Raw genomic sequence first — 11,613 nt, 5'->3', positions numbered from 1 at the left:
TAAAGCTAAGTTAGCAACATTAACTAGCCAATTCAGCTAATCCAAATTACCCCGTTCATCAGTACAGTAATGCAATCGTCTGATCGTTACCTATATTGTATGTCCATGTTTCACTACCGTACCATTTCAAAACAACAGCTCCCTAACCATACATGATATTTGGAAATAAACCAAATAGTCCGTTTAAAACGCCGCCTTGACAACCAAAACCTTCGTCTTGGCCTCATGTAGACGATAACTGACCATTTATTAACTCAACATCGCCACCTACTGTACTGTATGGGTGACAGCTCAAAGACCCCACTTGACCCAGGTTGTCAAGACATTAGACTGAATCTAATGTTGAAGTATTTAACAATCAAAATAGTTTAAAAGAGTTAATCACTATGACAGACTCCGCAATAATCTAATCAGTAGACCAGTTCAGCAGAATTGAGAGCTTGTTTGTCAAGGTTACGCGTGTGACCCCCATGGAGCTACTATTAAGTTACATCTTACTGATCCAAGTTGGAAAATTCTTCTCAGCTTTTGACCTATTTTAACTAATCACAAATAAATATTAATGATGATGATGGTGAAGAATAAGATGATGATGATGGTTATTATTGTTGTTGTTAGCGGTAGTAGTATTTATTATTATTATTATTATTATTATTATTATTATTATTATGTGGAATATCTTTCAGCGTCTCTGGCAGGACGTCCTTTAGGGTTAAAGCATTCACTCACGCTCACATTCTAAAACCAGCACAGAGCACAGTCACTATTTTTGAATAAGATATTCTGAATTTTCGCAATCGCAGAAAGCAGAACTGTCTTTAACGGCTCCAGTTTTGAAATACATGATCTAGTTGATAGGTAAATCACTGTTCGCCAACATAAGAAATTATCCTAAGAGAGTGGGGGAAAGGCCGGCGCAATAAATCATGCCGCTGGTGAGCGGTGACTGGTCCTACACAGCACATACGTCTTATTTGGTCAAATGTGGGTCATTATGAAGCATTAACATGCAGATAGACGTATCATATTAGAACCGAACGAAAATCCACCGTAAAGTAAATAACTGGCACTGTAAGACACTGCTATACGCACGTTATAGCCTACGCATGGTACAGCCGTTCATTTAAGTCCACCAGCGGTTCGAGATTACTCTTTGTACTTTGTTTCAGAAGCTGTAAATGATTCAGCTAGTAATTCTCCTGAGGCTAATGGTACAGCCGCCACGTACTGTCTTTGAAGATAAATGTTCTGTGTGCGAGTAAAATCCAGACCAGAGAGCTACGAAGAACGAGATGGCCCCAGACGAGACTGATTCTGCTGGTCAAGACCTGGTCAGCAGACCTCCAAAATGTTCACCAAGGAATGTTTTCAATCGGTGAGTTCAGTTCGTCAAGAGACTTGCAATATTACAGATAGCTACATTTGATGGATCTTCCAGATTTTCATTTGAGAGTTCTCCAGAAATGACTCATTGGTAACGTTTGTTGCAGAAAATTACTCGAAACCTTGGCCATGGGTCAGGGTCTCTCCGCCTTCATCTGCGGAACGGCAGTAACTTCTCAGTACCTGGCTACAGTTTACCAAGTCAACACCCCTATGTTCCAGAGTTTCATGAATTATGCGGTACTCTGTCTCACATACACCACGGCGTTAATCTTAAGAAAAGGTAAGATCAGTGATAATAATACCAAGGAAGTTATATTACCCAAGCAAACTGGAGCATTACAAATTAAAAGCATAATCAATCCCACAAATACGCGTGTTACTGCAGGTTAATATATAGGTCAGTTTTAAGTATTAAATATTTTAATTACATGACAAAAATTTGTTGTAGGCCTATTGCTGAAGCCAGTGAGATGATTGCCAAATCCTCTTGCAGTTTTTTTTAACATCCAGGATACCTCTCTTTTAATGTAGGTGATGGAAATATTTTGCAGATTTTAAAGACCAAATGGTGGAAGTATTTTTTGCTTGGCCTGGTTGATGTGGAAGCAAATTATGCCGTAGTGAAAGCGTACCAGTTTACAACCCTAACCAGCATACAGGTAACACAACTTTGTGAATTTTAACAGAATTCTTTATTATATCAGAAATCTACTGCATATGATATTTATATTAATATGACACTAATTAATGTGTAGTAAATGTTTGCTTGCATTGGAGTCATTTGCAAAATAACCATGTTTTTCCTGCATCATTCTGAAAGTCAGGCATCCTTTTGACTTTAAAGATTCGATGATTTGAACAACCTGTCTTGTGTCCTTTGTTTTCAGCTGCTGGACTGCTTTGTCATTCCAGCTCTAATGATCCTGTCCTGGTTTTTCCTGAAGACCCGGTATAGGATAGTCCACTATGTAGCTGTTTGTGTGTGTCTGGCTGGAGTCGGAGCCATGGTTGGGGCAGACTTACTCTCCAAAAGAGACCAAGGATCTAGTGAGGATACCCAGACACACAGACGCACTGTTTATATATATTTAATAAACACATACTCTGTAACCTCTCCTCTTTTCCCACAGCCTCTGATATTCTGCTCGGAGACGGTCTGGTGCTAGTCAGTGCCACTCTTTATGCCATCTCCAACGTGTGCCAAGAGTACACCGTCAAAAACCTGAGCCGGGTGGAGTTCCTAGGCATGGTTGGCCTTTTCGGGACCCTCATCAGTGGGATACAGCTGTGAGACACAATTTACCTCCATTAGATGTCAAACTTTACCAGGGCAACTTTTTAAAATGTTTTCAGGCCTCCCTAAGTGGGAGGGTCTGAGACAAATTGGGTCGCTCTTGTGAAATTTGCAACTTATCCCTCTATACATCCCTTTAGTGTTTTTATCTCTTTCTTTCATCATTTTGTGCATATAGTGTGAATGGAATGAGCAGTGTAGAGCAGTTGGTGATTTAGCCAGTGGGGGGGAGGTGGCCCAATGGTCACTGACACTACTGTATAGAGTGTAGAGTGTAAAGCATGTCCTTGGGTTGGAATGTGGAAATTTAGCTATGCGTATTATGCCTGTTTGATGAGGGTTTGCTTGTTTGCTTTTCCAGAGGTATTCTGGAGCACAGTGCTTTACGTCAAATGAAATGGTCTTGGGAAATCGGTAAGTCATGGATGTTTCAGCACAGTACCCTCCATGTTAATCTTTCACAACTAACCTTCAGATTTAGCTTTGATGTCATCAGAGGGAAACTGATGCATTTCTTCAGTAGGAATAAACAGGGTTTTTTTTTAATGTCATGTCTCTATCCTCAGCTCTGCTCTTGTCTGGATATGTCGTGTGCATGTATGCTCTCTACAGCTTCATGCCAGTGGTGGTAAAGCTGACCAGTGCCACGGCCGTCAACCTCTCTCTACTTACTGCAGACCTCTTCAGTCTCTTTTGTGGCCTGTTCCTGTTCCAGTACTCTGTGAGTGAGACTAACCAGGGCACACACACACACACACACACACACACACACACACACACAAACACACACACTTCATCTATTGAAGGGAATTGTAACAGGGCACAATTCAAAACAGGTTAAATATCATGTTTTTGGTCATATTGGTCCCTGTGTAGTGAGCTTGTGATGCTTTAGCCTCAGTGCCATACACTGCTTTTCTGTGTTTTGATTCACTGATTGTTCTATTCATCCTAATCTCTTAATCTTAATCTCGAAATTCATGAAAGGTCATTGTGACATTCGGACCGTAGGTAACTCCGTTAATGTGTAAACTCTTTGTTTTAAATTTGCTGGTCAAAGTATCACAGTGTTTCTCTTGACCTCACTTACCAACTGCATGTTAAAGATTATGAGCGATAGACATAGTGTATTTTAAAATGGAGGTGGGGGGCTTTTTTTTTGAGATGCTTCAGTTTACAGATCTGTTTTGGATTTGATTTGTAAAACATAGTTTTAAAACATAGTTTTACACACAGATGAGGTTAAATTAGATTGTAAACCTCTTTTGACAGAGTGACATTTATTCATTTATTTGCTGAGTGATTCACTGGTGTCAATACATTTTCCTTTTGCCCTTCAGTTCTCTGTACTCTACATCGTCTCATTAGTGACAATTATCGTGGGCTTCATCATGTACAATTCTGTTCCTACACTGACCCTAAACCCTGAACTGGCCTCTGATGAAGAGGAGGGAGGACAGGACAACCCCGCCCTGGTCTTTGATGATGAGGGCAACCAGGATTCTGTCATTGATGTCGTGTCTGACGATCTGGAGAAGAGGAATGGAGAAAAAGAAGAGCGGCATTTCCACAGGAACCCTCATATCCATTCTGAAGTAAATCCAGCGACATGCGAAACGGAACACGGCGTTAAGCTGTAACCCACATCAACCAGGCGAATTTCCACGTATGCGTATGATCCTACTGGAGCTCATCGTGTTAGGTACAAATGTTGCGAAAGAAGGGAAGAATAGTACTAAATAAACAAAGTGTACTCTTTTCCCCAGCACGAGGCATAGACTAGAGGTGTAAATGCATGAGAATAGAGCTACCAGTGGAACAAATCTAAACTGAAGAGCACTGTATTTATTCTTTGCTTTGGAGCGTGTTTCAGTCAAAGCACCGTAAACAGACATTCTGACAAAATCTTTTTTTTTGTTGTTTTTTTTGTTTGTTTTTTTTTACTTTTTTGACTTCACAACAAAATCTGCTGACATAACAAACATTTTTTACTCTTTTTTCTTTTTTCCATACTTTTCCTTACGTAACAGCGGTCTAATACTTGGACTGCAGTAGTTTCAAGTTAAGATTTGTGCTGAGTAGCAGGCAGTGTGAGAGACTGTCGGAGTCGAGGTCTTGGATGGATTTCAGGCACATGCAGTGGTCCACTCAAAAAAGAAGGATGCTGCACAAGTGATAAAACAGAAAGGGAACTTTTTCTATTTTGGGACTTTGCTATCATGCTTATGGCGCAAAAAGTCAAAATAATGTGTATTTATACAATGTAAAAAATAACACATTTTATGCCACTGCCCTGTGTTATATTTATTGAATGCTGCATTACTGTAACTTGCTAAAGCATTTGTCTTCCCTGTATTTGTATTAATAAAAGTTAAATTGCACAGAAATACAAACGTTAATAAAATGCTTTTTTCTTTTACCTTTGGGTAGACTTGTAAACTCCTCGGCTACACAGTGCATGCCAGGTAACTACTTCAACAGTCCATTCCTTGAATATCTTATCTCAGCAACACTTATAATGATAATTTACCTCAATAATGTTTTATCTCAACCATACTTATAATGATGGTTTATCTCTGGACTAATGCCACATAACCATTCAGCCTCATTCGTAATACTTCTGCCAATGCAATGAAACCAGTAATCAAAATTAGGTAGGTTATTACTACCAGCTAAAAGACTCGTCATGTCTTGCATTGTAATAAGTTATATGTATGTGATATGAACTGATATGGACAGATTAAATCACCGAGCAGACAGGGGTACACAACCACCTCTAAACTGGCACCTTCAGTGGAACCAGTGGATTTCATTCAGTAAACTGGAATAGGTTAAAATTTAACTCTAAAATGATAAATTTATTTCAATACATTTTGTGACAGTCACTGGCATAGCTAGCGTTTGTGCTCCCACCCCTCAAAAGAATGCATTTAGCATTTGTTGTTTTCTAAAGCTGAATTGTGAGACAAGAGAAGACATTGGGGATAACCTTGGACAATGGCTCCATACAGAATCTTTGCAGAGTGTTTGTGACCTTTGCTTTGTGTGTATGGACGGCCTTCCTCAACTCAAAACAGAGGTTGTCAATGCAGTTCAGATGGAGGAGTCTGAGATCAAATAAGTGTGGATTTTGTAGTGAGTTAACTGTTTCTTTGAGGATTTACCTGCATGTTCACAGCCACTCTCCTGGTATCATCCACTTGCATGTATCTTTTCATCATCTCTATGATTTGTTTGGTCTCATGTTTAAGAATCTGTATCTCTTTCGCTGGTTCATCATTTCTTCTCACATTTTTGAAAATGCAACTCTTTAGTTGCATTTTGTTTCGAACAAAAAAGAATAGTCTTCTCACTCTAAACAGAATTGCTTATTTTATAAAGCCTTTTGGGGTCATCTATACTTAAGTACCAGCAAATTTGGATGTAACAGTATAACCTAGTGTCAATATATCCTAAAATGCAGTTGATCCATTATGAAACTGAAATTTAACCATAATATTACATTTATAATTTGCAATTCAGTTTACTTGTCTCTTTATTTGCAAAACTGATTGAACGTAAGTGCTAGTAGGACTTAATGCTGTGAGCGCGAACAAGTTCTTCGTTCGGCCGTAAGTGAGAGCTGGTGGAATTCGCTCTTGACACGGTGCAGCAGCGTCTCTGTATGAGAATAACAGCGGCATAGATGGAGCAGAATGTGGTGGGAAAAATACATAGCACGAGCAGCCTGACGGAGATCTGTAGGCCGCTGACATGCAAACTGACAGTTCTCTCACTGTGTCCAACCCATGCCCCGGGATGAGGTGACAACGTGCTAATAAAATTGTTTGCTCATTTTGATCAGCGGTCATGTGTAGCAGCGCGTTCAACATTCTCTGACTTCCAGTGAACACCTTGTAGCGTTAAAGCCACTTCTCTAACAGACCTACCTCAAAATCTCAAACCATAACTGTCACAGGTTATTTAACTACTGTGAAGATCTGCTTCAAGTCTAGCATTTTCTTCGTTCAATTAAAAAAAAAAAAAAAAATCAAATTACATACAGCACAAGAGAAATACATGCTATCCACAGTGAGTAAAAAGATAATTAGGTTTTTATACTAACCAAGCAAATCACTTTAGACACCAAAAATGTGCATGTTACTTTCAGCAAGATTAACAAATGAAACACAAACGCTTCCCTCAGGATCATTTTCCTGTGAAGTAACTGTATTATTACAGGGGAAGAACTTGAGAACAATATTAAGCCTCACTACAAGTTTGATGTACTATTGCAACTCTCCATGTCTAATGTAATAAAACACGGGGGAGCCTGTTAGTGTCGGAAACGGATCAGGACAACGGTTCGGCTAAAACGCTTTTAGTTCTGCTGTGTGTAAAGGCAGTCAGGGGCCATTGGCGTCCTGCTAAACATCCTCACACTGCAACGATTCGGGGATTGAGTGATGCTGTTTTTTACATGCGCTGTCAGTTTTCCGGATAGCTGACACTTCAATGGCAAGTGATTGTTGTAGACTGAGAATTCTAACAGGCTCTAGCGTTTTCTTGGTGACACCAGTGCTAAAACCGGCTCATTTCGTGCTAGCGTCAAGACAGGTGCTTCTTTGCACTACACTGTAAATTGATGATTTTCTTATATTTAACGAAACAAAGTGATCAAATTTCGATTCCCTGTTTATGAGGGTAATGGCGATTAATCAGAGATTTTTCATAACTAACAGGTGGGAGAATAGGCTATTCTAATCGGTTTGAAGCAGAAATGATTTACCAGGAAAACTTGGTGAAAGTGCAGTCATTTACAACTTATTGATAACACATACGTGGGTGAGATAGCAGCAGATATTTTAATAATTATCTAATATATTGTTTTACTCACGCTAGTGCCTGTGTATTTACCGGCCATAAATTAGTCAAGAGCTGTAGCGCAGTAAGCCCTGTCACGCGCGCTGCTGTATGAGTGAGTGGACTGCCGCTCCATATTCCTGCTGGGCCGATTATATTGTGATTTTAACGATCCAGCCCTGGGTCCTGTTGATGACCTGCTACAGTTCCATAGATCTTAACTACAATCCTGTCGATCCGCTGGATTGAACGTTTTTATTCTAGCCCACGACCAAACACTAAAAACATTATTTTTCAACTACTCATAAAACCTTTGATTAGTCGTATCAGGTAGGTCAGGTGCAATAAATACAATTCCGCGGTCGAGTGAATCCTTTCAGTTGTAGTTCATCAGTTCTGTGCTTTAGGACAGCTTTCCATGCAACTGTGTGTGTGTTTCTGAGGTTGGAACAAACCAGTTTACCAACAAAGACTATTGATCCAGAAAGAATAGTGCTATTATTTCACCATATTTCTTAATCCGGACTGTTTTTGTCATCAGTGAAAGTCACAGATGAAAACAACAAAGCATGATTTCTGCCTTGCTTCATTTTACTCATGTTGTTCTGAAAGGGTCAAGATGACTTTTGTGCCTACAGTCAAATAGGCACTCTGCTCAGTGCAGCTGTATGCAGCAGTCACGGTCTATGAAGATTAATTATCTGAATGTTATGCTGTGGGCCATGGAAATTAACATTGGGGGGTTTAGTGAGTTCACAGTGCGATTCAACAGTCATTTGTCACCATGATAGGTGCAATGCAGGCTATAATCTAATCTTGGCGATCTCAATATAATAATTCCTGAAGATTATCACCTCTGTGACTGCCAACTTCTTAACGCTGATCTCAGATCAGTTTATTGTCCAGAGACAGCTCCTGCTGTCCCAGGGTGCTGAGTGATACCTTACATTGAACTAAATGGTCTTCCTGAGTATTAAAACTACATGGAATCAAGACTGAAATTTTAAATAAAAGAAAAGATTATGGATATGATGTATGTTCTGTAAAAACTATATCAACACTTGTGAATATGATGTCAATTAGTATCAGGTTTTTAAAATTTTTTTAACAACTTCAGTTTTCACTCAGCGTGGTCTCCGGTGACTCTTTCTCGACACAATCACTCTAGGCTTTATTTCCATACTATTCACACTGATGTCTTTAACACACAGTTTCATTAAGAGAAAACACGTTTTTTTGCCATGTTTAATTTTCACGCTGCCAGTCCTGATCCTGCATAACACAGGTGTGATGGTGTCTCCGCTTACTAACGGAAGCAGTCGGGGGGGGGGGAGAAGAGAGGGCAAAGGAAACTATGTGTCATAATATACTACAGTAAACACAAAGAGACAGGCCCTGTGCAATTCAGTAAGTGAGAATATAAAGTGTAAATCTGTGATTTGACTCATGTTTGGAAGAATGTGTGGATAGAAGGAGCTATCTGATCTGACCTCGTACGGACGGCGTGGAGTTTTGAAAAGTTAAACGGAAACCGTGTGGAAATATTCTCTCATCACTTTGAATGCGAGTGACTTGTTTTGGTCCACGTCAGCTATGTCATTTCTGCACATATTAAAAATAAGCACAAACAACTTCATGTAAATGTAACAAGATTTATTAATTCAGTTTCCTGTTCTTTTATTTATTTTTGTCATTTTCCTCTTCATTCATTATTTTTAAACATAGTGGACAGTTAGATCTAAATGCAGCCCCAAATGTACAGGCTATATACAATTTTAACTTTCTCCATAGGGAAAATACATCTTTTTAATATATTTATATATGTGTATATATAATATCAACATGAAAAGAGGTCTGAAAAGTTGCCCCATAATATACAGTACTGTACATGGTCCCAGAAAAGAAAATCTCTCAGAAGTTGACATTAAAACAGGACTCAGTCATCTATATGCAAAAAAAAAGAAAAGAAAAAGAAAAAGAAAAAAAAAGAAAAGAAAATTAAATTTTAAAATATAGATATTCATTGGTGACCGTGAACATCCTCAGAATGTCAATTAGACAATAAAAAGCTCGCTGTCATTCTCTTCAACAGATTTCAAATAAACACAACACACACACATACACACGCACACAGAAAAACAAACAGAAGAAAACAATTGCAGGGGACTTTGATGCTAACTGAAGTGAACGCTGGGTAAAACTGTAAACTAGTCTTGTTTTTATGGGGCCAATGAGCAGCAATGTCACAGTGATAAAGGTTTAAGTCAATCTCATAGAATCTCTGGCTGTCTTCCACCTGTAGTAACGTACGCCGAAACCAAGAGTGCTGCTACGCCAACCTCTCAAATCTGCCTCAAATGTCCGCAGGCGGCGGCTAGGCCAACGGAGAGGACCCGTGGGAGTTAAAAGATCCCTGCGCCGTCTAAGCGCGCACCCCTGGGGTGTCTTTCCTTCGCTCTCCGTCCTTCCCACATTCAATCCTGTAGCTTCCGTGTTCCTCTTCACAGAAACTAACAATAATGACAAACATCCACATCCTATTTCTACCAAAGTACAGATCTAAGTCACGTGAATAAACACCAATTAAACACGCACATGCGCGCGTGCGCGCACAAGCACACTCGTACGGACACACACACACACACACACACACACTCCGAGAGTGAATCTGAATTACCAGTTCTGGCTAAGTTTCACACATACACACATTCTACTGCTATATACCGGACATCATGCAGGAGCAGTGATGCTCATACCACAATAATTAAGCCCACCCCTTCCCTTCTGATTTCCTCACATGCACCCCAACTACTGAGGGGGAGGGGAAATGTTTCAGCTATATGATCACAATCATTTCTCCTAATCACATTAACATATGCTCATTTACTAGCAGGCTGAAGGTAAAGGCATTGAACAGGTTGTATTTGAATACATTACTGAAAGTACATTCACTACGTCCGTCTGTTTCCCTAGGTCTCGCCTCCTCTCCCTTCTCTAAAGCAGAATTATTGTTCTTGATCAGTTGACTGGAGTGGACCATAAAGCACTGTAGGAAACACCATAATCAAAATGTGACATGTTTTTAAATAACCTTTAACCAACTGAGCCAGGTTTGAGTAGAGCTGCACTGTTGAGGTTGATGATTATCACGCACGCAATGTCGCCTCACAGTGAGTACGTGAGGTTTGTCTGCATTTGCAGTGAGAGGCCAGCAGGGGGCGTCCATGCAGCATTAGACAGGACTGCAGTGCCACTCCAGGCACTTAAAAGGCACAGGCAGTGATTTCACTCCAAGCAAAAAAAAAAAAAAAAAAAAAAGGCCCTCCCACAAACCCCCCTCTTTACAACAGCTGGTGCAGTGCAGTCTACTACAACCCATAAGCAACAGCTCTAACGAAAAACTCAACTTCTCAAGCCTTTTTTGCGTTAAGACGCTGTTCAAATCTGACACATGAACGTTTACTGAGCACCACCACGGTATTAACTCAGTTTTAAATGACAACATTTTCCTGTCAATGAGCATTCTCAGTGTGAGAAAACAGTAACTACACGGTCAATGACATGTAAAAGGTACCATCTGGACCTCATGGGACAGGTTCTAAATCCATCTCTGGCAACCGCTCTGGTCAGGAGTGTGGGAAACTCTGGACTGGGCTAAAGAACTGGGTAGAGGTGATGTGTCATGTTTTTGCTGAGGGAGTGAGGTACGGGTTCGAAGCTTGGCAATACGACACAAACACTAGCATATCGTCTAAACTTTAATCACGTTACGAAGCTGACCCTTGTGGTTTTGTTTCACGTTTGGAAAGTGGGGAAATTCAAACTACTTTCTTCTGACAGACTCGACTAAGCAATAAACACAGTGAGCGGCACACGATCGCTCTAGACGTCACACTCTTGATTTTTATCCACACATAAGGATATAAATTCTTTTTTTGTCTTTTATATCATTTTATATATAGCTATAGATATTTAGAATTCATTTCTTTTTTTTTCTTAATACACTTTTTTTTTAATGGGTTGGAATGTACTGAGCTATTGTTTTTTTTTTGTTTGTTTTTTTTTCCTAAATGTCTTTTCAGCTGTATTTG

The 11,613-nt window shown here is 39.7% G+C and overlaps 1 protein-coding gene across 1 annotated transcript; it reads left to right on the top strand.

Moving 5' to 3' along the window:
• The first annotated feature begins 1,278 nt into the window (after window positions 1-1,278).
• On the top strand, window positions 1,279-4,461 carry slc35f2l (info solute carrier family 35 member F2, like). Its single transcript, XM_030777741.1, has 8 exons — window positions 1,279-1,375; window positions 1,491-1,666; window positions 1,918-2,045; window positions 2,274-2,433; window positions 2,517-2,673; window positions 3,042-3,094; window positions 3,247-3,401; window positions 4,021-4,461. Exons 1-8 carry the CDS (start codon window positions 1,293-1,295, stop codon window positions 4,318-4,320), a joined length of 1,212 nt encoding a protein of 403 aa, XP_030633601.1. The 5' UTR covers window positions 1,279-1,292; the 3' UTR covers window positions 4,321-4,461.
• Window positions 4,462-11,613: the final 7,152 nt, after the last annotated feature.

This window comes from Chanos chanos, chromosome 6, assembly GCF_902362185.1.
Source record: "Chanos chanos chromosome 6, fChaCha1.1, whole genome shotgun sequence".
In the NCBI taxonomy this organism is placed as follows: Eukaryota; Metazoa; Chordata; class Actinopteri; order Gonorynchiformes; family Chanidae; genus Chanos; species Chanos chanos.
The sequence above is the reverse complement of the archived record's forward strand: the minus strand, read 5'-3'. Positions and strand labels throughout refer to the sequence as shown.